The sequence below is a fragment of the Annulohypoxylon truncatum genome (genome assembly GCF_022578515.1).
Source record: "Annulohypoxylon truncatum strain CBS 140777 unplaced genomic scaffold F4807scaffold_19, whole genome shotgun sequence".
Taxonomy (NCBI): domain Eukaryota; kingdom Fungi; phylum Ascomycota; class Sordariomycetes; order Xylariales; family Hypoxylaceae; genus Annulohypoxylon; species Annulohypoxylon truncatum.
The window spans coordinates 80,531-105,678 of record NW_025953805.1 but is presented as its reverse complement, the minus strand read 5'-3'; the positions used below and the strand labels follow the sequence as shown (position 1 = coordinate 105,678).

The window sequence follows — 25,148 nt, the reverse complement described above, 5'->3', positions numbered from 1 at the left end:
TGAAATATATGTGAGAAGTGAGATGCGTACGCGGTTTTATTGAAGGAAGAGGTGCCCACGAGTGCATAATTAAAACCAGTCTATCAATGTTCAGGTATTACATAGGTGTATTGCTTCTCTCATTAAGATGATCGCAACGACTCCGCCCGGCTTATTTCCCTTTTCGCCTTTTACCAGCACCACTAGTTGCCTTCTTCTTTGCAGTCGGTTGACCAGGTGAAGACTTTTTAGCCTTGTGCCGCTCAGATTCCGGTGAAGGTGTGGCTACAACAATCTCCCTATTCCCTGCATCATCACTTGTTGTCTCGTCCTCTTGTTCTTCGTCCCTCCTTGCTCGGCTTCTGTGCCTCCTCGGACTGCTCCTGACGGCCGCAGCGCCATCGGCGTACGTCGCGCGTGGACCGGCAGTCTGATATTGGAAGGGATTTTGGGCTGATGCCGAAGATGAAGGTCTTCCTGAAGGATCAGAGATGTGACGTTGATTAGGAGGTGCATTCACATATTGATAGTCAAAGGGAGGGGAATCTCTTATGCGCGACCGAGGACGCTGCGTAGATGATGTCGACGATGTACCGGAGCGAGGACGGGAACGGCTAGCATTCGGCGGATGGAAGCGTCCCATAGGTGGACCCTGTTCTGTCGAAGGCAAGGCTTTGCGAGCCAAAGACTCGTTAGAACCAGACGGGCCTCGTGAAGGATCGAGCTGAGAAAGGGGGACGGCGTATCGTTGTTCCTTTTCTTTGCGTTGTTTTCGATTGCCGCCACGTTTTGCAGCCTCGGCTTCGGCCTGTAAGCGTTTCCTTCTGCGATCAAGAGCGGCGAGCTCCTCCTTGTTAAGTTTAACGTCCTGCCTGCCCTTACTCTGAGCCTTCCGTATTCTTGAAAGAGCTGACTGTACTAGAGCCTCCTCAAGTTCCCTCCTAACGACTTGATTTTCATCGTCGGTATCCTCCTCCTCTTCTGATGTAGCCTGTGTACCGTCCTCTGTCGAATTGCCGTCATCGTCATCGTCCTCTTCATCTGAATGTTGATAAGCATAACCGTTCCGTGCCTGACCACCACCGCCCAAATCTATACCAGTAAACCGAAGTGGGTCACTAGCAAACCGTCTCCCACCATTTTCAGCGCCTTGTGTGTCTGTACCCTCACTATCCAACAACTCCTCAACAACCCTGCGCCCGGTCCCCCAGATGTCATCATCCTCCTCTTCTCCATATCCCCTCCTCGGGCGCCTCGATGGTCTTCCCCATTGGGGCGCAAATTTGGGAGCTCGCGGCCGACCACCTAGACCGCCTCCCCGGAAAAAGCCTCATCGATAGGCTTGTCCATGAAAGAAGCGTGGCCAACGATGACCACGCCACTTGCACCAATCAACCATAGGACAGTGGAGAAAGGTGATGCAATTAGAAACAGAAGACCGCAGGTACAGAGCAAGCCGGTATACAGCTGTGAGGTCGTAGCCTGGAAGGTGCCAATGGTGAGATCTTGGCCGTTGAGTCGGCCAAGTAACCACATACCACCAACCAGGAGTACGATATCAAAGAGTAGTAGAGGATTTGTGATCAATGCATAGACGCTAAGGAGCACAAAGACCAAAGCATAGTTACTCGAGAAGGTGCCCAGGTTGTAATTAACACGCGACTGGACTTCTGCGAAGTTCGCTGGCTTGGAGAGACGTTTGAAATCGAGGAACTCGCCGACGGGACGCATATTGGCGAATCGACTTGAGAGGGAGGTGTTACGAAAACCTGCGAAGCGATCCTGAATGTTCAGGCGCGACGTCAGGACGTCGAGAGGGATCTGAATACGAGCCATTGTATCGGATGGGAAGAGTAGAAGGACTCAATGTTGTGAAAAGGGAATTATGTTTGTCGATTGATAAGGGATAGGAATCGCAGCTTTTGGCTTAGTAAGACGCCGATGGTGGTGATGGTATCTTAAAAGTTGAATAGGATGAGCTATTTAATCTCGATTTTTCGGGCTGGGCGCGTGTGAGTGCCGAGAAGGTCGCGAAAGGAATCTCTTCTTATGGGCTGTATAGCTCTCGTTGTGGCGATGATGGTTGGATAATTGAGTAAGGAAGATCTGTTAAAAAGGCTGATGGTTAGAACTTGACAAGTAATTTTTAAAATTAGATGCCCAAGTCCATGGATGCACCCACAAATAGGGGGCAGAGCTAGCAGCTTACGTATCTGGCTTTTTCCACCACCAATTGGCCAGCTGAGAATTTAGGCGATAGGTACCTTCAGGGCTAACAATTAGGTACCTAGGTAGTGACCTAAATGCTCGTATCGAGGGAATAAACTTGGAAAACCCGAGGCAGAAGGATTCCCAGAGAATTGAAAAATCCGATAAAACGCTTTCTGGAAGGCTTAGGAAGGTAAATTTTTCGTAATTGGCGAAGTTTTTGTAAAGATACTTTTCTTCTTCTTCTTCTCGTCTTCCCTGGTCAGCCGGAGTAAAAGAATGACGATCCTCTTGCGGTCAAAGGCCAGGGGTAATGCCGGACAGCACTATTCCCCCCCGGTCTTTGGGAGCTTCTCGTTTTAGAACGACACTCCCAATGACGTCCTAAGAGTGCGTGAAACTCTACTTGAGTACGCACGACGAAAAAGTAGAAACCTTCACCATACCTCCATCGGGATTGAAGGAAGATGGTGTTGAGGGAACGTGAAGAAGAGAAGAGAAGAAGAAAAGAGGAAGCGGAAGGAAGAGGTAAGAAAAGCAGGGCTAGTAATGGCTGCTCTTATTACAGATCCGTAAGTATTCTATCTAAGGCGCCACTGTGCACAACGGCAAGACAACATCGATGCGGTGTGAAATCTGGCGGCAGCTAACTGGCGGTAGATCTTGGTGTGGATTCAAGGATGGTGGAAAAAGTGGAGCAAAGCCTGCAAGCTTACTTGCCCCGGACAAGTTGACCCCGGTTAAGCGATCTGACGCACGGGCCATTGGATTCAAATCTGCAGAATTATGTTGGGTACGACTTCCTCATCTTCTATCAACTCTGTCCGACGTCACTTCTTTTCGTTTTCTCCCTCCATTTAATGAACCTTACTTCAAGCTAGAGAGTTGTACGACATATAATTCGAACAAGTAAGACCATGATAGCTTCGATGATTATCACATGAAGAAAGAGCTTTGGTCTTTGACGATACATATGTATTCGCAACACCATCATACAAACTAGCAAGAATCAAGAATCAAGAACCAAGACGACTCCAACGATATTCATATTGTAGCGCGTTCCGCGCCTGTTTTACATCGACCTACACTAATACACCAATCTCAACACCTGAACCACAAGTTTCTTGAGTCTGAGATGTTTAGTGTTACTGCGATCATCGCATCATGAACGAACGGTTACCGTGATGATTTGGTACACGAGTGCCACGCCCTAACTAGGATCGCTCCGAATATACTATTTTCATACAACGCTAGGTTCCACGCCAAAAACGTGGCCATCCTACCAGCTACGTCAGCGTGCTATTCGTGCTTCTCTTAAATAGCATCTGCCTTCACATGGAAGAGGATCGAACGGTCAAGTTTGCTACAACGCAGCACGAATAGTGCTTAGGTCGGATATTTCCAGCATAACACTCAGATTTCTTGTGTGATTCTCTCCCTGCATCGTCTACACTCCGACGTCTCTGAGGTATAGTGGATTCATCGGCAGTTTTTCGCCAATAGAAAAGGACCAGTTACCACTAAGTTGAGTCCCTGTCTCGGATCGGACCCGAGGAACGCGAATGTCTTTCGGACTCATACCTACTGTAAGCATCACTGATTGACTTGGTCATATCTAGCAAGAGCCGATTGCCAGTACAAATATCGCTGCCTAAGGAATAGAAGATATTGCAATTCCCTTTAGTCGGCATATACCAAACTCTTCAGTTGGAGTCGAGGTCAGGCATACAATCCAGGGAAAGCTTGACTAATCATGCATGCCAATCTTGTACGATTTAATTTTGACCCATACTGAAAATTTGCTGGGTTTGTGGAGATACTCGTATCTACAGACCTTTATTCAATATGACCATCTCTAATAGGACACGATTATTTCTATAATTATCGAGAAACGATTCATGACATCTTACATCCAGTGTGATCCGAGTTCTGGATTTAATAATTGGCATGGCCACCCTACCCAGATAATACCGAGTTGGTTAACTCGATAGGCACTCACTTGCACCAGCTCAACTTTACTATATCATTGACTCTCGGTATAGGAAACAAGTGCTTATGAGTGAATATAGAGGTTCCCAACATTGAAGATATTTGATAATAGTAGACTTGGCACATGTTCACTGGAGAATGAGTTCAGCCGAGATACACCATTCAGACTTAAACCATACGCGTATAACCCACCCCGTTAAATATGACTATACTCGTCCATACATACACATTCCACAATGAAACAAGACCTTGATCGATTGCTTACTGCTTATTCTATGTAATACATGTTGGGGTATTAGACTACACGCCTGTCGGGGTAGAGGTCAACGTTAAGTAGCTAGGTCTCGATGTTGCACATATTAAGATCGAAGCCCGTACCAATGATAAAGGAGCAACATATAAGGCGAGATGGAAAGCTACCTAGAGGTATTGTGTAGTTTGGAGAATTGGGTTAAGGGGTAGAAGTATTAGGGGCTGGTAGCAAGAACTGGGTGGCAGCACCCTGGCTGCATTCTGTGTAACCTTCGAGACGAATATATAAGGGACCGAAGGCTCCAAGGAGTTTTAGAAGAGGGTCAAGCGCCAATGGTCATTCTATTTTCACTACACACATGCGAGCCTACAGCGCACTACCTACTACTATCACTTCGTAACAGTCTTCAACTAGGTACCTACCTACTGTCCACCCCCTTGACAAGAAGGTATTTGGCAGCTTGTGACACCTCTTTATGATCTAAACAACTCCTAGGAACATGCACCCAAACATCAAGGACAATTTTTTGCCTCAATATCGGGAATCAAAATGGCTAATAACCAACCTTTATAGCTGAATATTCACACATAATCCAATATGGCCTGCCTGGTCTGCCACCCTGATATACCCCTTTCCCTAAACATGGCCTGTAACAAAGATCAGGCTCGTCACTACAAGAACAAATGATAGATTATTGAAAGTAGAGCCGTTTGCTTTTATCAGCGGAGCCAGCTGCCCGGTATTCATGACCCAGTGAGGCCTCTATCTCTAAGTAACTCCTAACTCCTATTCCACCACGAAAAACTACTGATATCACTTAGTTGGCTACTCGAACCTTTCGAGTTCCTAGATACTTAGGTATTCTTAACAATAGACTATAAGATTCGGTCGATCTTAATATGTTCATATATCAAGTCAAGCGGATTTTAAGTAAGAAACGAACGGCATCTTCATAAAATTCATCCTCAAACCATCTGTTAGTATCATCCACCATCACTACCTGTCAGGGTCTTCCAAGAAGCACGATATTGGTATACGATATAAATTTAGTTTACTTTTTTTGCGGCGAATAAATTCCGGTAGGTATGGTTGCGGCAGTAAGGGGATCTATCGTTTATCTCCGAAGAATGAAACCAATTGAGGTTAAAGTCGGCCTAATTGTTGTCCGACTTCTATCCTATAAGATAGATATGTTAATATGTATAGCGGTGATGTTTCCATGTTGCTTGGATGTAGTAGCTACAACCACACTAATGAGGTCATGTTGTGTAATGATATAAATAAGGCTTTAGCAGTGATAAATCAATGCATACTGAAATATTAAGGGTGAGCCTCCTAGTTTGCTGTAATGAAGATCTGTTCGGACTTTAAGGACTTAGGAAACGGCCTGGGGTTCTCTTCACTACCCCCATTTCTATATTAAAACCTGGAGGACTGCTGTCTTCAATAACTATTATTTGGATACTAGCATTCTTAGTTTGAACTAGGGATACTCCGGATCTAAAACTTCAATATGGAGACTTCAAGCATCTTCCGAGTAGATGAGATAGTAGCTGTTGTGACCGGCGGTGCTACAGGTGAGGAGTCTATATGTCCCATACGTCACCATCACTCCTTTCTAATAATATTTAGGCATTGGATTTATGATGGCCAAAGCACTTGCGGGAGCTGGGGCAAAGAAAGTTTACCTTCTCGGAAGGCGAAAGGCCGTTGTCGAAAGCTCAGCAGCTCAGCATCCAAGCTTCACCCCGATAGTATGCGACATCACTTCTAAGGAGTCCCTACAGTCAGCCGTTGACTTTATCACAAACGACGCAGGCTACATCAACTTGCTCGTAGCCAATTCGGGTATAGTAGGCCCCCTAAATTCCTTCAACCCGGATCTCACGATACAGGAACTACGCAAGAATCTGTTTGAGAGGATGTCCATGGATCAGTTCACAGAAGCCCTGCATGTCAATGTTACCGCAACGTATTTCACAATGCTAGCCTTTCTGGAGCTGCTAGATGCTGGCAACAAGAATGCTCTGAAAGGGGGATTTGGAGCTCCGATCGAGGGAGGCAGCAATGTCCCCTCTATACCAAGCCAGGTCATCATCACGAGCAGTGTATCCGCCTATAGTCGGGATAGAATATCAGCACCCGCTTACTCTGCTAGCAAGTCGGCCATAACCCATCTTGCTAAACATGCAAGTACCAACCTTGCTAAATACGAAATTAGGGTAAATGCAATGGCGCCTGGATGTAAGTACTGCCACCAATACCTTGGCACATGCCGCAGAAAGTGACAATATCTGATTTTTCTCTGGCTATTCAGTATTCCCATCCGAGTTAGCTGACGGCCTAATCGCCGGAAGAGATCCTAGCAAAGAGTCCCCTGATGAAATGAGATATATACCTTCTAGACGATTTGGAGGCGAGGAAGAGATGGGGGGTACCGTGTTGTACCTTGCAAGCCGGGCGGGTTCATACTGCAATGGTGTAGTTCTTCTAAATGACGGTGGTAGGCTATCAGTGACCAATTCAGAATATTAAGTGTCAAAGGGGGAATGGGATCTATCAATGCATTAGAAAAAAAATATAAACCTAACAAGGGCGTGAATCGAACCTGAGTGGATGGGGAGACAAAAAGATGGGCGTAGGGTAAGATATGCCTCACTGCAGAGCACCAAGCAATTCCGGCGGACTAGCTTAATGAGCCGATTCTTCGCCTCGGGAAAGGAATCTAGACAACCTCTCTTAGTGCACCATTACTAGTTACTGGAAGAAAACGAACAATTGTCGAACTCCCACTCCCCCATACGACTCTTAGGTAGCTGGTAGATATCTGCATTGCTTGCGTGTTGAATGACTTGGTTGAATAGGGGTATAATGTCATGTAGGCTAACTATGGACTATCTGAGAGCATAATGCCACAAACAGCCAAAGGCTTCTCAGATGGGAGGAGCATAAAACTTGAAAATCGACTTGACGATGTATCAAGGAGCATCTCCGATCTTCTAACAAAGTCCAGATGGGTGAAAGCCGCCAAGACGAGAAAAGGGGCAACTCAACAAACCACTCCCCTTTCGACGTAGATAGCTAGCACGACTCCATCAAATCTTCAATTAGCTCCTTTCGAACCAAACTGTCCGAGATCTAAGTACAAAGCATCTCCCCATCGTCACAAACTTCACTTAAGCAAGCTACCAAGTTCCCTCAACACGGGGTGTTCGATTATAAAACCTAGCTAGCTACTTCATATGTATGTATGTGGTATCAAAAACGAAAGAAAACCCGATGACCTATCAAAAAATGGCAAACAGGAATAAACAGTAACAGCGACCCAAAACCAGCTGCCCTTGGCCCTTTTTGTTTTCGGATATATACAAGCCCCCCAAATGCAATGTTTATATACCTGGCGAATATGCAAAATCGCCTCATCCCAATCCCTTACGTAGGTAATTATGTACCGTATGTACTCGGGTAAGGAGGTAGGTGATAGGTAGGTAGGCATGTAAGCAGCCCACCTCACCACTGCCACCACCTCCGCCTATCCACCTCCTCATGCTCGACCGCATCGCTCTCCTTAACCACCTTCATGAAAACAGACTCCATCGTCGCCGCGGAGATCGAATAGCTCTCCACGCCCAGGGCCTCCTTCTGCGCCTCCAACGTCTCGATCAAGAACCGCGTGAAGTTCTGCGTCGCGTGCGCGCGCGCCGGACTCACTCTCACCACGGCCTGATCTTTCACCTTCTCGTCCTCGTCCCCGTAATCGCTAATCGCATGCACGACCTCGATCTTATCCTCCTCTGCCTCACTGCTGCCAGAGGAGCTACTACTCTCCTCGCCCTCCGAAGCAGAATCCGAGCTCCGTCTTCCCGGCACCGCAACATCCGTCGGCACAATAAACCGAACCTGCCCGCCCAAGCTCTCTCCCTCGAAGCGCACAGCGCCACCAAAAGTGCGTCTAGCCCAATCCTCAAGAGCCCGCATCTCATCCGTCTTCGACAGCGGCGCGCTGCGCAGGATAAGATGGACATGGTACTCATTCGAATGCGTCTTGCGCAAAGCCTGCGTCGTGCCCACCGCAAGCACCTTCTTCGCCACGATAGCGGCGCGCGTGGCCAGCGCGTCCGCTTCCTCCATCGAATGCGTGGTGATCAGGACGCTGCGCCCGGGCGCCACGGCCTCGAGGGTGCGCCAGAGCACGCGCTTCGAGGCGGCGTCCATGGCGGACGACGGCTCGTCGAGGAGCAGCACCGGAGGGTCGCCGAGTAGGGCGATGGCGAGGCTGAGCTTGCGCTTGTTGCCGCCTGAGAGCTTGTTCGCGGGCTTGGCGGCGTGCGCGGTTATCCCGACGCGCGACATCACGTAGGCGACGGCGCGGTGGGCGTCTTCCACGCCCTTGCACCGCGCGTAGAAGGTCAGGTGCTCGCGCACGGTGAGGAGGTCGAGGGCGTCGAATTGGGGGCAGACTATTCATTCGCACGGAGGTTAGTTCATGTCGGTAGACGAGTAGACAGGCCAATACGAGTAAGCGCTAGGCAGGGGTTGGGGAAGGGATATAGGAAATACGTAGGAAACCCTCGGTGCGACCGCGGCGCGGGGGAAGTAGGATCTGGTAGCGATATTGGGGGGCTACGGTAAAGGAAGGAGAAAGAAGTATAATGCGTATAATGTACGGTGATATTAGAGAGTAAAAAATTGGAGATCGAACTTACCACCGAGGTGCCTCTGCGCCAGGCGCTTGTGATGCAGCACGTCGACGCCTTCGAGGTAGATCCTGCCAGTATCAGGGGTGAGATCGCCGCGGATCATGTTGATCATCGTCGTCTTCCCGGCGCCGTTGGGGCCCAGCAGCGCCAGGATCTCGCCCTCCCTCAGCCCGAGCGACACGTCCTCGACCGCCGGCTTGTGGCCGAAGCTCTTGGAGACGTGCAGCGCGCGCAGCAGGTCGGTCTCGGAGGCCGTGACGCGCGCCGTCTCGGCGTTGACGTCCTCGCGGTGGTCGGCTAGCGTCTTCTCGATGTCGCCCGCGCGCGACGGCGGCGGGATCGCCTTGGGCTGCTTGACCCACGCGAAGCTGCCACCCTCGATCCACAGCAGGAGCGAGAACAGGCCGATGATCTGCAGGATCAGGAGCATGATCGGCCCGCCGAAGGCGTAGATCGAGCCCGGGTTCGTCACCATGGTCTGCCCGCGGCACCGCACGATGTACATGTTCAGGCTGATGGCCATGCCGCGCATCAGGTTCTGGATCGGGAAGATGACGCCGAGGCCGAAGGCGGTGCCGTCGTTGGTCCGCTGGTTGGAGCCGTCGGTGCGCTGGACGATCAGGAGGGTGACGATCGAGAGCGCGTACATGGCACCCTGGAATAAGACATTGTAGGCGTAGGCCGCGGGTTGCGAACGAGCTAGCAGAGCGATCAGGTACGCGAAGAGGATGGCGGCGAGTCCGTAGAGTACTTGGATGAACCAGACGTAGCCGATTCCGAACCAGGGAGCTGCATTGGCGATCAGGGCGGTGCACCCGGCGCTGATTACTAGGACGAACATGAAGTCGAACATCCAATACGAGAATAGCAGGGGGAATGGTCGGATGCCGTTGGAGTATTGTAGGGCTCGTACTTGAGATCGGCGTTCGTAGGTCGGGTATAGGGAGAAGAAAGCTGGGTAGAGAGCCTGTAGCAGACAGAAAACAGTGACGTAGAATACGCTGTCGCCTCCTTCAGCTTGGTGGTAAGATTTGAGGTTTGATGTGTATCCCGCGACGGTAGTATTGCTGCGGACCTGGTTGACGAGGTTCAGGAGACTAGTAGCGCCTGACTGGCCAGTCATGGCATCGTGGGCAATAAGCGGGATCGTGTCGTTGCTGAGCCAAATCCCACCACCGTTCGAGATGTTGTAGGCGTAGTAATGAATGAATTTCACGAGATCCACCTCAGTATCGATGACAAAGGGTCCGTTGCCGATATCGTAGTGGTACGGGTTCGTCTCATCGATTACCTTCATGATGGTGCTATTGACAGTTGGAGGACCAACCGCGAGCACACCCTCGTTGCTAACGGTCATTCGGCTGTCGAAAGAGTTGAACGAGATGAGGCTGTTGCAGTCGGGAGTTTGGTAACCTTTCAGGAAGTCGTTGATGAAATGGGTCGCGACGAGAGGAATGGCAAGGCAGAACAAGTACGCCCACCAATTGTTCTTCAGAATCTGGACTCGCTTGATGAAGAGAGCGCTGAATTGTTGCGAATATGATTTCCATAAAGGTAGTTCGCCTTGCGGTGCCTTGACCCTGCTTCGCTCGGATTCGGTGGGTTGGATTTCAAGTGTCTCGCCGATAAGAGTGTGCGGTTCTTCCGAGACCGTTAGGAACACGTCCTCGATTGTTGGACCGGTGATGTATAGCTCAGAGTCGCTCGAGTTCTTAAGAGAAGCTAAGACGCCGGCAGCGGACTTCGAATCCGGCGTTTGGCAAATAAGCCTGTCGTGATGTTCCTTTACCGGGTATTCGATTCCAGTGATGTCTTCTGTCTTCGGGATGTGAACACGGTAGCCGCCTCCGTATTGGTTCTTCAGTAACGTAGGAGTTCCTTGACACTTCACCTTTCCAAGAGTGACAATAACGATGTGGTCTGATAGAACTTCACATTCATCAAGGAAGTGAGTAGTTAGGATCATTGTTCTCCGCGCTCGCTCACTCAGAACCACATTCCAGATAGAGCGGCGAGAAAGGGGGTCAAGGCCAGAGGTAACTTCATCCATCAAACAGACAGTGGAGTCACCAATCAACATGCAGGCTAGTTGCAACTTTCGCTTCATACCGCCGCTCAAGTTCTTCGCAAAGCTGTGCTTCTTGGCCGCAAGGTCGCATTTCTCGATTAGCTGGTCAAGGACCTCCGGGTTATCATCCTTGCCCTTGAGCGTGTTCCAGATCTGAAGATGTTCGTAGACGGTCAGGTCATCCCACAGCACATTGCGCTGAGGGCAGATACCGATTTGCGAAGGCAGAGCGTTAAAGTTTACCGAGCCACCAGTCGGTCTTTCGAATCCAGCCAGCATATCCAAGGTCGTAGTCTTTCCAGAGCCATTGGGTCCCAACAAACAAGTGATCTGATGTTTTTGAGAAATGAGATCCAATCCATCAACAGCCTTCGTCTTCGGGTCGCGTGCGAAGCAGAAGAGCTTCTTAAACCAATGAGGCTTGTAAAGCTTCTCTAGACCGGTAGCCTCGATAGCGATGTGGGAGTCGACTGCTTGTTGATCCGTGCTAAACGTTCGGCGCTTACGGTTGTTGCCATGCTTGAAACGCTCGAGGAGAACGGTGCAACTCGTGTATACAACGATTTGGGCAGCTAGAAGGATCCAGAGCCAGTAGGGACCGACGATGTTGGTCCAGTTCGTACCCTTTCCGTTGCCGGTGTCCAAGAGCGCTTTCGGAATCGGCTCCATAAAGTTGACTCGGATTCCAGCAACTTCGGCCTTAGCGATGAAGTCGAAGAAGTAGATGAAGTTCATGCTAGGGAAGAAGAGGGAACAGGAAACAACTTGGGCTACAGGAGGAGGGTTTGCGGCGGAGTTTTCCGAGAAGGCGGCCAAGATTGCCAAAAGCCAAGGCATTAGCGAGTTATAAAGACTGGCAATGTTCGAATGCTGGAAGTACGCAGTGTTGTATGCTGTAGTACTGATAGTCGCCCAGCCAGTGAAGATCTGCCACCAAATCGTAACGGCTACGCTCTGGCCAGGGAAAAGGAGATACCAGTACACTATTCAATGTTAGAGATAAATGACGTAAAGTGAATGGTGTATGAGAATAACTTACAGACTCCCATGATGATCCAGAGTGGCAAGTACAAAACGTAAAAGAATAACACATAACTCAGAACTCTCGGTCCAGCAACTCCGCCGCCCATAGCATCAATCAGAGCCGACATGCCAGTTTCACGTTCAGAAGCGATCATGCTCGTGAGGTGCTGGCAAACCGGAATGAATGTCACGTAGTAGATGAACGACAAGAGGTACAATGATAGGGCGATGTAAGTCTTCCTCGAGTAGTCATCCTTCTGTTCCTGTGTCACGTACGTGTAAGGCAAGAACGCCGGGCTAACCGTCAAGTTAAGCATCGCATTCTCAACAGCCGACTGAAGAGGTAGATAGACCATATCAGTAGTGCTCTTGTCGTCGTACACGTTGAAAGCCACGGAGTCGAGGGCGGGATCCGTCCTGATGGTGTAGTTCCATGTCGCATTGTCGTGTCCACTAAGAGGAGAATCATTGAAGATCACAACCGCAAAGCAAGGTGAGTTTCCGTGATAGTCAACCGGGCAAGTCACGTCTATCGCGTTCGTGTCGTTGAGGTGAATTAGCTTATTCGAGTCGAGAGGACTGGTAATCTTCTCGAGGACGGGCTGAAAGTCGGATCCAAGGCCGGGCTGCTGAACCAAGACGAGAGGCTTCGAACTCGCCGCCATGCTGTCGGCGAGGGTGGGAATAGGGTGAGGGTCGCCGACTCCATATCTGTTCTCGTCCTTGGCGAAGTTCTGGATTTCGAGTAAGAGTACCTGGAGAATTAAGGGAAAAATGAGAGATCGTAGGAGAGTCGAGAACCATTTTCGATAGACGGCGATGATGATGTTCTTCTTCGTCAAGGCCCAGGTTTGGCGCCAGAAGGACGGAATTTCCATGTCAGTGAGGGACCTCATGATGGCGACTTGAGATAGACCTATGTCTATGCCATACAAGAGATACCTAGGCTACTGAGATACCACAGGACGAGTCACTCTTTGTCGTCGACTATGACTATGATTGACTATGGTATTCAGTACCCAGGAAGACCAAGTCAATGGATCATGTAGATGCGACTGAGATCGTAATATACGATCGGCCATGCCGTTACCTAAGTATGGCAACTGCCCTTACGATACTCCATCATACTATGGCACTATGACCACACGGTATCTCTGCGGAACTTTTACCCATGCTCGATGATTGCATGTTGCAGCTATACTGAGCGGACAAATGAGCCTTGTCCAATCCCCCGTCTACAATAATATCATACTTTTACGCCTTCGAGAAGCCCGCCATTCCTGATATGCGGCACAGGGTGTGAAGGACCACAAGACGCTATACTAGTATAGGAAATGTTTCCTATTCAGGCAATGGGCAAGGGTCGAGTGAAACAGCGTGCATGGACGGATTCGGTAAGTTTTCGATAACGTTGTCAGTGGCACCCGGGGATGTAAGATAGTATGGGGTAGGTAGGGTGGCTTTTGCACCTTGGTGTGGTACTAGGTAGCAGAATTTTTATAGAACGGCATCACATGGAAGCCGGGGATTGGGTTACTGTCGTAACATGCTAAGAAAACCAGGATACGTGCACATAAGCTCATAGACCCCATGCTACCGCAATTGGAGCAGGGAAATTCGAACCAATAACCAATGGCGAAGGAGAGCTGAGAGGGGCGTTGATCGATCCTAATTACTATTAGCGAGTCTCGGGCGAGATGGTCGAAACCGGTAGTCTATTTTGACGATCCCCCGTGTGATACTTTAAAGTCTGCAGGATCCTGCCGGCTTTAGAGAACCAGCACTTCATACCCATTTTGCAATAGAACGAGGCGGGAAAGATTCAAAAACCTGCCTGGTTCTTTTCTGATACCTTACTAAGCCTCAGTCCGAACCTTGAAGCTGGACTATACACCTCGCCTATTCAAAGGTTCGTGACTCTCTTGCGTAATGCCAATGTTCGAGGACATGGTCCAAATGGGCCAAGTGAGCCAAAAGGGCTAAAATATGTGTCCTGCATATATCAAGTTAAAATAAGCAATCCGGTAGGGATACACATGGTAAAGAACCGGGACCGTAAGCACTACTCACATAAGCAGCGTTCATAGGCTAACATTCGATTGAACCAGGCTGGTTCTTGATTAGGTACCTCGCTGTTACCCATATTAACTGTTGAACTTTTCGAGATGTGCCGTTCCGTAGTATGTATTTTGATATGAACTATAAACCCGCGGTATATAGTTAATAGCAACCTTGATCCAGGTCAATTCTAGAAGCAGATCTGAAACTTGAACTTTTAAAAATAGTATATTCCTTTCATTGCTCATATCGATTGTATTTAGCGTTACTATGATACGATCTCTTATCATCAATAGATCTGATGTTGACCGCTTCCGAGCAGATTCGGAGATGATTGACCTCAAGGTAGGGATCCGGAGATACTGATCCTGTCAGAACGCCCACAAACTTCGCGCTTACAACGCTCTACCATACATTCACTCTATGGAAATGAGTTGCAACCAATTCAAGGTCCGCAAATCAGGTTTAGTCTTAGCCACCTTCTATGTACTATGTAATATTTGTACGCTTACGTGGGCCTGGGACTGAAGTTAGTGATTGGTCAATGTATGATAAAAATCGCTTCATAAATAAAAGGTTGACATATTATCAGGTAAACCCAATCGTTCACATCAAAGTCGATTGACTCAAATACAATCTAGCATAAAAAATTGGTGTTGTCATCATAACAAGATATTCTATACCCATTTGTAAAAGAAATCACGGACTTACCAGCTAGTTGATATGCTTCGAGCGCAACAATCAGACAATCTATCCGTTGTAGGTCGACTCGACTCAAAACACGCTGTTGACCCTCAGTTCGAGAGGGCAGGTGTCCATATTACATGAAGACGAGCTTGGAACTGGTGACGTCCTTGTACTGTTAGTCTTCGCCGCGGTGTGGAATAGTGGAGAGTATAGTAAGCTACTCACCAATTCCATAACAACGGGTTTGATAAGTGATTGTGTTGTAGTGTACACGTATTATTACTTATTTGAACATTGACTTGGCGGACTCAAAAGCGATCCTCTGGTCTCTTCCACCCTGCCATCCGGGAGACTTCTCCGATGACCGTGAGTACATTGTCAACTATCAATTTCACCATGCCTTGGCGCTTGTTCTTCCCATCGTCATGAGAGGATTGTTCGGTGCCGATTGTGGGTAATACATTGTCGCTAGCCGAAAGGCTGACAAATAAGGCAAAAGGAATAAGCCATACGCACAAACCGAAATAGGAGGCTATTTCAGTGAAGCTTGGTATATCCGGCTGGTCGTAGACGGATGACATGCGCGAGTAAGACTTGTGTTGCGCATCGGAAAAGTGTTGGAACCAAAAGTAATGGTTGACAAGGACCAAGACTATTTGATATTGTCAGCAACTCTCAACCTTTTGCCATGGCCAGTACAACCAAATCTACGCTAGCAACATACCACAAGAAGCAATGAACAAAGGATCCGATAGCTTCACAAACGGGAAGCGTCGCATATTACCCAGATATATCAAATGCGATGCGACGCCCATCAACGTCAAAGTGAAGGGGAAGCCGTCGACAACACATAGTATGACTTGAAGAGCAATGACGGAGTAGATGAGTTTCGTAAGGAGTCGTTTCGCAATGACGGTGTGTTCCTCGACGAGCTCTGAGAGATAGTATAGGCCGGAAGCTATAGAAGCCGCATATTAGCAACTTGAGATGCCTCATCCCTGAATAGGAAGTTAAGGGCGTATGGACTTGTGTACCTATAGCCAATGTCAAGAAGCAAAAGCCCACGATGGAGCCGAGGTAACCAACAAGAGGTAAAATCCACATGTTTGCAATTACAACGCAGCAGCTATGATGATCTTGGTGATCTTGATGATCTCATCATATGTACAGTAGGGGAAATGGGAAATTGAAAATGAATGTGGTTGCTGTTTAAGGGTAGCATTTCGATAAGCTTGCTCCTTTGATCGAAATTGCATCGACCCAAGTGACGCGACTTGAAAGCGTGGCCTTCCGTATTCGACGGCGGAAACGGTAATTAGATTACCCTAATTCTCCTATTGGCCCGATTAGTCAGATCTATCTAGGTTTAGGGATTGGAGAGGCCGAAGATTTCCCAGAGCAACATATTGATAACGATAAGAATTTATGTCTCCACAGAAAAGTTCCTCGTCGCATCACAAGCAATTGGAAATGCGATTCATTCCACAAATCGCATAAGTCTATATTCTCAGGTACAATTGGATCTGACGCTTCTATACACGAAATCCGGCTTATATTAACCTAACCAAATTTAAGTTGTTGACGAGATAACAATCGCACCATGTCGCGGCCAGAGGACACACTGTACGTAAAAGCAACCCCTCTAAACCCCACCACCAAAATCCATCGTCATTCCCAACTAACAACCACCCTCACCATCCAGGTCCGCCGACGTCCACTACAATGACTCCGAAGCGCGGAAATACACCACCTCCTCGCGGATCCAAAACATCCAAGCCTCGATGACGAACCGCGCCCTCGAGCTCCTCGACCTATCCTCGCCCTCGCTCATCCTCGACGTCGGCTGCGGCAGCGGCCTATCCGGCGAAATCCTGTCCTCCACGCCCCCCGACGAGGGCGGACCGCACGTGTGGATCGGCATGGATGTATCGGCGTCGATGCTGGACGTCGCGCTGCAGCGGGACGTGGAAGGCGACCTGCTGCTCGCGGACATCGGACAAGGCGTCCCCTTCCGCGCCGGCACGTTCGACGCCGCGATCAGCATCAGCGCGATTCAGTGGCTGTGCAATGCCGAGAGCAGCGACGTGTCGCCGCAGGGGCGGCTATCCAGGTTTTTTAATGGTTTGTACGCGAGCTTGAAGAGGGGTGGCAGGGCTGTGTGCCAGTTCTACCCCAAGAACGACGAGCAGAAGAAGATGATCACCGGCGCGGCGGTGAAGGCGGGGTTCGGCGCCGGTCTGCTGGAAGATGATCCCGAGACGAAGAATGTGAAGTTTTATTTAGTACTGACGGTTGGTGGCGGGAATCTAGATGGGAATGGAGGCGATATTACGGGCGTGGTTAGGGGCTTGGATGGCGTGGATGTGCTCGACTCGATGCATAGCAATAAGAGTGGGAAGGGCGAGATTAAGAAGGGGAGTAAAGCGTGGATCGTCAAGAAGAAGGAGCAGATGGAACGGAAAGGCAAGGTTGTTAAGGCGACGTCTAAGTACACGGGACGCAAGAGACGGGTTGCTTTCTAGAATTAGAGCGATACCCTTATTGCATTGCGCGGCGCTATGGAGTTATAAATTTGGGATTCAATGAAAAATTGCATTCAGCTTTCTAACATGTATCTTTTCTTCCCGTTGATATCCTCAATCTTTTAGTAGAGTTTCATTCATTATTAACATTCAACCCTTTAGTAAAGGGAATATTTCATCACCCACGAATATCAATGCTCCTTCAACTCATTCTCATACGCCTCCACCTCAGCGATGCGATCTGAGAGCACCTCCATACTCCACTTCGCATGATTTTTGTAATTTTTAACTATAGCTTGTTGTGCTACATCTCCTTCATTCTGGCAAACTGCAAACTCTCCGTCGAGTATTTCGCGTATGCGAAGCAGCCTGCCGCGCATGCGCCGTAATTTCGCCAAATCCTCCGTCGGTCCTCCATCTCCAAGTTTGGAGTCGATATATCGACCATAGATGCCTTTGTGCCAGTTTTCCAAGGTCATGGCGTATTTGGTATTTTCTGTCGCCTCGCGGTTGGCGGGCGCCTTGCCACCTGGAATGGAGCCTTTTGCGGTGAATGAAGAGGGTGGTGTTATTCGTTGATATATGGTAGTGGTGGAGAATTGATTGTATCTGTTTATCCAGTTCATATTGTCTGGGGCAGCAAACGTACCCAGGTTCTTTAGAACCGAACGGATGCGAAGGAGTCGACTCATTTTGGTAATGTTGATGTCTTTTGGGGCTGGAGAGGTAAGGCAGATATGTGTACCAAGATTTATAACTCACATTCTACAGCATCTATACTAATTAGTATTTATAGGATAGATCATCTAGCTACTCACCTCGAGCTTTGGCGTCTAGGTTCACACTCTAAAGCCATGGCTTCACTAAGAAGACCTTAACAAACTTTATTCTAAGCCTCGCTGACGGGACATTCTGGCTTTGAAACTAATACTAAAATATCACCTTGAACTGTTGGATCTGACAGACTCCATCATGTCCTTAGCAAGGTACTAATTTAACATGGATCTCGTAGTCCGATGTCTTTTAATTAAACAGGTTGTTACATTGGCCACATAGAAGATATAGCGCAAGTGAGTTTTATTAGCATTAGGATACGAACTATTTATATTTCCGATGAAAATGTCAAGAAATTTAGTTCTGGACTTGAAGAATTATATTTATGGAGACAGATATTGCATAACAATCGTATCGAGTTTATTGAGATATCCACCTGAGTCTTCTAGAATCCATTCTTTGTTGTAGTTTTGAACCACGCAGTTCTGGGTTGGCCCTTATCGCCAAGGGGATGCATGAGGACCTAAGAACTTAGGACAATATCTTAAACTACTTAATAGGATCTATGCTAGAAAGCTTTAAGACAACTGCTAAATTCGTATAAATACCTGGCTTCATATTCCCTCGTTATCAACTTAACTTTTACTCTTCTCTTCAAAACTTCAACTTAAAACAAACTTCGTGCAAACCAAAGCAAGTCACACTCGTTCCCAATCTTAGATCCTGATCCTCCTCGGCAGAACCTGGTACCCGGAGACAAAAAAAGGCGTAAAATAATGGCTCTTGTGTTGATTACAGTGCTAAGTTTATTGTTTACAATAATATTGAACGGGAATCTTTATATAACTTATAAGGTCGAAATAAAGTGGGTTATAAATGGGGAAACGACGTTGAAGTTGTTATAATATAGGCTCTGAACGAGGGTAGAAGCATGAACTTATATCAGTCCGACTGCTTGAAAAACGTATGATGTCGGGGTACAAGGGAATGACTGTTCCTCGCCAATCTCCTTAATTGTTTCTAGATATATCCAATATACCAATAGGACAATCAGTAAATGAAGTTTATCAACTAAGGTTAGGTCAATTGTAGAAGTGTGAGTTGGCATCAGTCGAATGAGCAATTACTTAGTTTTATATGGAGCATAGCCCCCTAACCGACAATTGTCCCCAGACAGGGATTAGAGGGTAGACATATTAGGTATCTAGCCCGGCAAACCAGAGCCAGAATATCAGAGAGCCAATAGCATAAATGGTACATGATTCTAGACCTATTCGCCTTGTATAGCTTGTACTAGTCGTACTCGTAATGTTCTAGCTTATAAGTGGTGCCCTCGATCGATTACAACTGAGCTTTTGTGGGTGGTATACGTATGTCTGGGGACAACTACCAATTAAGGGGATTTGTGTTAATAGTAACAGTACCAATTAAACGCTACTATTTTCCGTGCCTCTTTCTTCCGAAGCTATGTTACTCTGAGGGCCCATTTTTGGTGCAAGTCCTACATAACTTCCACGATAGTCTACTTGGCAAATGCTCCACTTACACATGAGGCTGCTAAACTACAAAGAGTTGTGCGGCGCAGAGCTGAATCTAGGTATAAATTGTCGTGAAGTCCCGAAAGAATTTCCCTTAATTAGATAGACTAAGTGTTACTACATACCTATAGACATATAGGGCACGAAGCGAACTAAGTTGATCGTTAACAGTCTTGATTGCCTTTTTGGGTAAATATTTCAGCTCTCAGCCAATCACATTTCGGATCTCCTGTTACACCAAGCCATCCCCTGTAGTAACCTCGAATACGAACCGACCAATCAGGATAACTCTGAATAGAGATATCTCAAAGTTAAAAATGGCATCCCAAGAGAAACCGACCATCCTCCTCATCCATGGAGCGTGGCACATTCCTCTACACTACCGCTCCCTAATCGACCCACTCCGGAGTAGCGGGTACACGGTCCTAGCGCCATATCTGGTCACAACCGGCTACGACGACTCAATAGACGGCAAAACGCACGCTGACAGCACTAATCAGATCCGCGAGTACCTTCGCCCGCTGCTGGATCAGGGCCGCAAGATTCTCGTAGTAGCGCATAGCGCCGGCGGCGTCGTCGCAACAGGGGCTGCCGCTGGCCTGACGCTCGAGGACCGTGCCGCTCAGGGTCTTCCAGGCGGTATCATTGGCATCGTGTATATCGCCGCGCTTGTCGAACCAAAGCACGGTCGACCCGACGAGCCCATACCGTTTCCGCCTGGCTGGACAGATGTAAGGGCTCTTCTCCCCCTATCCCCCCCCCTCCTATTTTTCGTCAGGGATTGAAAGCTCCGTAATCGACACGGAAAATAGTTTGAATCGGTTAGTTAGCTGACCCTCACTTTAGTTCAAGAAACGGCCCGTGCCTGAGGATCTGGCCCGGATGCTGTTCTACGACGATGTTGAGGAATCGAGGCAAAACAAGGCTCTTCAGATGCTCCATTGGCAGAGTGAGATGACTTATGACCCGGAGGAATCGGAAACGGTAGTTGAAGTTCGGACCCCTAAGACGTTTGTTGTGTGCAAAAAGGATAAGATTGTTCCACCTGACAAACAGTACCAACGTGCTGCTGAGATAGGTGCTACACTCGTGGAGCTTGACTGCGCTCATAGCCCGTTCCTGTTAGATAAGGAGACGGAAGTGTTGTTGGATGTTATCACTAAGGCCGCTAAAGTTTAAATTCTTCTTGCTATAATGTTATCATAGTAGAAGTTTACGCCGTTCATGTCGTTATAGCTTCTTTTCCTGATATTCTTATAGGATGAAAGAAGAATAAGACGACGAAGACAAAGGAGATCACGGGACATTACTACATATATCAAGATAGTGAACACTGTTAGTATTTATGAACTCGTAATCCTTTCACAATAGCCTAGGTGCCCCTAGACGCTTTGAGTATCGTCAGATTTTCATACTGCTCTTGATAAGAGGCATGGATTATCTCGTAAGACTCAGAAGGACTTCGACGTCGCCGACAAACTTCATTACCGAACAACGACCTCCGGCAATAACCCCTAGGGGGGAAGGAAGGATTTAAATACCTTAGAACATTCCGGACAATAAGACTACAATCAGCACCCGCCTAAGCATGAGAAACACGTACATAAAAGCTGTGATCCAAACTCCCCAGACAAAAACTCAGTTTCTTCCCCAAAACAACAACAACTTCACTTCCCTCCAAGCCAACCATTGTGGAAGTTGAGATTCATTCTACCATCAACTCTTCGCCCTCTCATTCTACCTATTCTACCCATCTACAACATCACTCTTCAAGAGACATAGGTATTCATTTTCTACAACTCAACCTTGGGTAAGTAATTCTTTTTTTCCGGTACCCTCTCGCTACACCTTCATCGCAGATGTATGTATCCTAGCCCATACTGAGAACAGACAAATTCTTCTCATTCCCTTCTCGTATCTACAAATTTCTTTCCCTCTGTTTCCTATCATCGATGCGTTCTTCCTTTTTCGAGCTGTAATGTAAGTATATTCCTGTCTTCACCGACGCGATCCAGCAGTTCCACACGCATCGATGATTAGATTGGCGATTTATAGGTATTGGACTAAAATCTAATCGAACACTATAAACTCTTTCCCTATTTCAACCGTACGAAATATATCGCTCATTTATTGTCAAATATGCGGTCTACTAATGCTCTATCTTTCCAAAGACTATCGCGATGGCCGAACTCGGACTTGACCTCGTCGAGGGCTTGCTCAACGCGTGCGGCGCCGAGGAGGCCGACAAACCGGTCCTCAAGAACTACTTTCAGCAGCATCTTCAGGGCCAAGACCGTCGTGGCCTAGCCTCTCACGTGCTCGAGACAGTAAGTATTACCCTTATACGTCATTTGGTATCAGCATTTTCTAACTTGCCAAGGTCCTTCAGCACATCAAGTCCGATGGCGACGTCACCGGCCTTCATCGCGAAGTCCTCGCTTACTTGATCAAGACGTTGGGTGAGGAAACCAATGGCCATGCTCCCCAGGTTCCTGAGCACGCCAAGGAGATTCATGAGGCTGGAGGACACGGAGTAGCATCTGACTCTGACCATGACGTTACCCCTAAGGCACCTAAGCGTGAGAAGTCGAAGTTGAAGCAGAAGCAGAAGCTTCCCGTCAAGCAGAAGGAATCGCCACCCGTCTCATCCGGAATGCCTGATCTCCATGCCTTCCCGCCCGTTGTCACCGAGCAGCAGAAGTACGCCGCTCGACGCAAACAATTCCTTCAAGAGATGTGTGGCGACATCGAGTCGCCTCCTCGCCAATTTGCTCAGAAGTCTACGATGAACTATTCCCCATCCCTTACGGCCGAGCTCGAACGCCGACGAGCGAGTTCCCCAGTTGATGGCCCGTGGAACGTCCCTGAATTCCGACCAGCCGACCGAGGCGAAGACGTCTAGTAATCGTTCTAGTCGGGGAGCTTTACATTGGTTGATAGTCGGCACTGCGTTTCCGGGATAAAGACAGTGTATGAACGCAGATGAGGATTTCTGATGAGAATGATGACGGACCATTGTGGTCATAGGATTCGATTCCTACACGTTCATGCTCATTTGCTCTTTTTACAGGACATGCTCCTCCACGATATTTCCTTTTTTCTTTCTTTTACTTCTATGGGTTCTATCTGGCACTCAAGTTTACATTAACCCTGACTCTAATGTGGCTGGCGCTATGGAATGCGGTCACCGTTGACAATCGTTGAGTTCGGGGGATATGAAAAGGGGGTCTACCGTTAGTTGGCTCACCACTGCCATCGATTCGTCAATACTTAGGCCTAGGATGTTTTTCTGTCTGTCAACCGCAACAGAAAACATTTCCCTGGAGTGAGATAGAAACCCAAATTGATACTTTGCCTTAAAACATGACTTGATTCTTTATTTCGATCTATGCGCCACTACCTACAATATGATGATTCCTACGTTTTAGAACTGGCCAGTTGAACAGTGTGTTCGATACGTCGAGCCAGTGGTTGGCAGTAGCAGAATACATGGCAACTTGGGTGCTACAATGTAGAAGGTAATGACCATAAAAGAGTGCATAATATTGTGATAATCTTAAACTAAAAGTTCACTAAACTTAGGGAGTGTACGGCAGCTAAATATGAATAAAGCTACCCACTGATCTAAGACATTCATCGCAATTATCCCTTCATTCTACTCCAGCGCAGTGTACTAAATACAGGGAATCAAACCCTGAATTCAACACTAGGTACCTACTCAATCTCAAACTTCCTCCGCTTGATAACATCTAGCAGTTCTCCTTTAGATGGCCCTCTCTTCTTACATGTGTTTGCCTGCGAGTTCGGTCCAGTATTTCCCTTGTTCCCATAATCGTTCTTTTCCATGTCATCCAAGCATTCCTTCCAAGTCTCGTCAACGATTTCCAACAGTCGTCTGTATGAGATCTCAACTTTTGGCCCCTTTTCATGCTCCGTGTCATCTTGAGACGGTCCATCCAAGTCCTTTGGATCGAAAACGAACCGTGCATTTGGTGCGCTGCGAACTTTGGCACGGAGGTCTGGTTGGTCTGCCACCAACACTGCCATCCATTGGCCCCGTTCATTCTCCTGCACTCCAAACCAGATTTGTAGTGGAACTCGTGACGGTGGGCGAGGAGCGTTGTCGATCTTGTACTTCTGCCACCTGCACTCTGTATTCAAACACACGACACACCGAGTACTACCCCTCCCAAGCCGCATCAACCTCTGAGCTCTCTCCTTTGCCTCTAGGTAAGGCAATCCAATCTCAACTGCTATGCAAGGGAATACCCGTTCATCATCGTTACTACCCTTAGCATAACAATATATGCAATTATCAACGTAGGTCATAGATCTTCCAGTCCAGGCATCAATCCCATAGTCGGTCTCTACGATATAGTCCCCCGCAAGCGTATCGTGAACATGCTTCAGCTCTTTGTAGAGATAATCGGTTATCGAGACTTCGAGCTTGGAGTGAAAAGGGGAAAAGATTTCGAGCCGGATTCGAAGCCAGTTGCGGTCGAGATCGAATTCCAAATCACAATTTCCATGAAACCACTGATGGATGCTTTCACGTTGGGAATAGAAGCTAGCCAGTTCAGTTGGGGGGTTATCTAGCGGAAGTAGTTCTCTGCTGCGAGTGTCGAAATTCAAGAATTGGTTGAAGAGTTCCCAACTTGAGTCCGTGATATTGAATTCAAGTCGTGGCCCCTGAATACTAGACTGTGGATGTTGAAAGCAAAAATCACCTGCATCATCCTTGGCTTTTAGTTGAACCATTGCTTCCAATATCTTCCTGACAAGCATAGCATCAGGACAGCTGATATCAGACTGTGCCTGCTCGGATTGAGATGACAAGGTCTGCGAGACATCGAATCTCGGCATTGTGGGAGATGGATCTTCCAGCGATATATTGGGGATTAAAGAGTTGATATGGATCGATGTATTGCTAGGGCATCTGTATTCTATAATATATGATTTCAAGAATAGAATAGAAAGCGACTTCGATAAACCCATACAAGCGATGCTGTTGAGAGGTGTGGTTATCCATGCTGGCTTCACTAGGCTATATATACTGCGAGGAGAGTGCCTAGGTAGTGTGTCAGGGAAAAGAATAGTCGTCCAAGAAAGACACAGGGTACCTAGGTATGTGAAAATATTCACACATAGACCAGTCGATTTTTCAATATTGAAACGGAGTGACCTCGCAAACAAAAACGCCACAGCATAATAGGAACTAAAAGTGATTGATAATGGTTGGTGGGTGGCTGACTTATCGTATAACTGCCTTGTATAATAGCGAGATTTATTACTTTCACTTGAATTATATGGCACTACATTGGTTGAACTGGCTACTTTTACTTTTTCATG

At 47.7% G+C, this 25,148-nt stretch overlaps 9 protein-coding genes across 9 annotated transcripts; 4 read left to right on the top strand and 5 right to left on the bottom strand.

Annotated features, from left to right (window-relative positions):
* Window positions 1-151: 151 nt before the first annotated feature.
* Window positions 152-1,815, bottom strand: F4807DRAFT_461059 (PRA1 family protein-domain-containing protein; the record flags this gene model as incomplete). The annotated part of the gene is made up of 2 exons (XM_048001628.1): window positions 152-1,293; window positions 1,428-1,815. The coding sequence occupies 2 exons, from the start codon at window positions 1,813-1,815 to the stop codon at window positions 152-154; spliced, it is 1,530 nt and encodes a 509-aa protein (XP_047853457.1).
* Window positions 1,816-5,667: 3,852 nt separating this feature from the next.
* Window positions 5,668-7,223, top strand: F4807DRAFT_428173 (NAD(P)-binding protein). Its single transcript, XM_047998244.1, has 4 exons — window positions 5,668-5,755; window positions 5,907-6,006; window positions 6,062-6,673; window positions 6,747-7,223. Exons 2-4 carry the CDS (start codon window positions 5,943-5,945, stop codon window positions 6,962-6,964), a joined length of 894 nt encoding a protein of 297 aa, XP_047853456.1. The 5' UTR covers window positions 5,668-5,755; window positions 5,907-5,942; the 3' UTR covers window positions 6,965-7,223.
* Window positions 7,224-7,939: 716 nt separating this feature from the next.
* Window positions 7,940-13,116, bottom strand: F4807DRAFT_451981 (uncharacterized protein; the record flags this gene model as incomplete). The annotated part of the gene is made up of 3 exons (XM_048000281.1): window positions 7,940-8,889; window positions 9,136-12,180; window positions 12,237-13,116. The coding sequence occupies 3 exons, from the start codon at window positions 13,114-13,116 to the stop codon at window positions 7,940-7,942; spliced, it is 4,875 nt and encodes a 1,624-aa protein (XP_047853455.1).
* A 2,157-nt stretch (window positions 13,117-15,273) lies between these two features.
* F4807DRAFT_451980 (transmembrane adaptor Erv26) lies at window positions 15,274-16,069 on the bottom strand (the record flags this gene model as incomplete). The annotated part of the gene is made up of 3 exons (XM_048000280.1): window positions 15,274-15,617; window positions 15,690-15,923; window positions 16,000-16,069. 3 exons carry the CDS (start codon window positions 16,067-16,069, stop codon window positions 15,274-15,276), a joined length of 648 nt encoding a protein of 215 aa, XP_047853454.1.
* Window positions 16,070-16,413: 344 nt separating this feature from the next.
* F4807DRAFT_428163 (S-adenosyl-L-methionine-dependent methyltransferase) lies at window positions 16,414-17,683 on the top strand. Its single transcript, XM_047998243.1, has 2 exons — window positions 16,414-16,588; window positions 16,668-17,683. The coding sequence occupies exons 1-2, from the start codon at window positions 16,566-16,568 to the stop codon at window positions 17,485-17,487; spliced, it is 843 nt and encodes a 280-aa protein (XP_047853453.1). The 5' UTR covers window positions 16,414-16,565; the 3' UTR covers window positions 17,488-17,683.
* Window positions 17,679-18,179, bottom strand: F4807DRAFT_467903 (uncharacterized protein; the record flags this gene model as incomplete). The annotated part of the gene is made up of 1 exon (XM_048002552.1): window positions 17,679-18,179. One exon carries the CDS (start codon window positions 18,177-18,179, stop codon window positions 17,679-17,681), a length of 501 nt encoding a protein of 166 aa, XP_047853452.1.
* A 1,749-nt stretch (window positions 18,180-19,928) lies between these two features.
* On the top strand, window positions 19,929-21,131 carry F4807DRAFT_104380 (Alpha/beta hydrolase fold-1). Its single transcript, XM_047992673.1, has 2 exons — window positions 19,929-20,530; window positions 20,646-21,131. The coding sequence occupies exons 1-2, from the start codon at window positions 20,117-20,119 to the stop codon at window positions 20,976-20,978; spliced, it is 747 nt and encodes a 248-aa protein (XP_047853451.1). The 5' UTR covers window positions 19,929-20,116; the 3' UTR covers window positions 20,979-21,131.
* Window positions 21,132-21,979: 848 nt separating this feature from the next.
* F4807DRAFT_461052 (uncharacterized protein) lies at window positions 21,980-22,701 on the top strand (the record flags this gene model as incomplete). Its single annotated transcript, XM_048001627.1, has 2 exons — window positions 21,980-22,126; window positions 22,180-22,701. 2 exons carry the CDS (start codon window positions 21,980-21,982, stop codon window positions 22,699-22,701), a joined length of 669 nt encoding a protein of 222 aa, XP_047853450.1.
* Window positions 22,702-23,513: 812 nt separating this feature from the next.
* Window positions 23,514-24,662, bottom strand: F4807DRAFT_461051 (uncharacterized protein; the record flags this gene model as incomplete). Its single annotated transcript, XM_048001626.1, has 1 exon — window positions 23,514-24,662. One exon carries the CDS (start codon window positions 24,660-24,662, stop codon window positions 23,514-23,516), a length of 1,149 nt encoding a protein of 382 aa, XP_047853449.1.
* Window positions 24,663-25,148: the final 486 nt, after the last annotated feature.

Bases quoted from the DNA above. Each gene is read 5' to 3' on its own strand.
- F4807DRAFT_428173 (XM_047998244.1), top strand. From the start codon at position 5,943: ATGGAGACTTCAAGCATCTTCCGAGTAGATGAGATAGTAGCTGTTGTG. The intron at 6,007-6,061 runs GTGAGGAGTCTA...AATAATATTTAG, and splicing joins TGTGACCGGCGGTGCTACAG to GCATTGGATTTATGATGGCC. The intron at 6,674-6,746 runs GTAAGTACTGCC...CTGGCTATTCAG, and splicing joins AAATGCAATGGCGCCTGGAT to TATTCCCATCCGAGTTAGCT.
- F4807DRAFT_104380 (XM_047992673.1), top strand. From the start codon at position 20,117: ATGGCATCCCAAGAGAAACCGACCATCCTCCTCATCCATGGAGCGTGG. The intron at 20,531-20,645 runs GTAAGGGCTCTT...CCCTCACTTTAG, and splicing joins TTCCGCCTGGCTGGACAGAT to TTCAAGAAACGGCCCGTGCC.
- F4807DRAFT_428163 (XM_047998243.1), top strand. From the start codon at position 16,566: ATGTCGCGGCCAGAGGACACACT. The intron at 16,589-16,667 runs GTACGTAAAAGC...CTCACCATCCAG, and splicing joins TCGCGGCCAGAGGACACACT to GTCCGCCGACGTCCACTACA.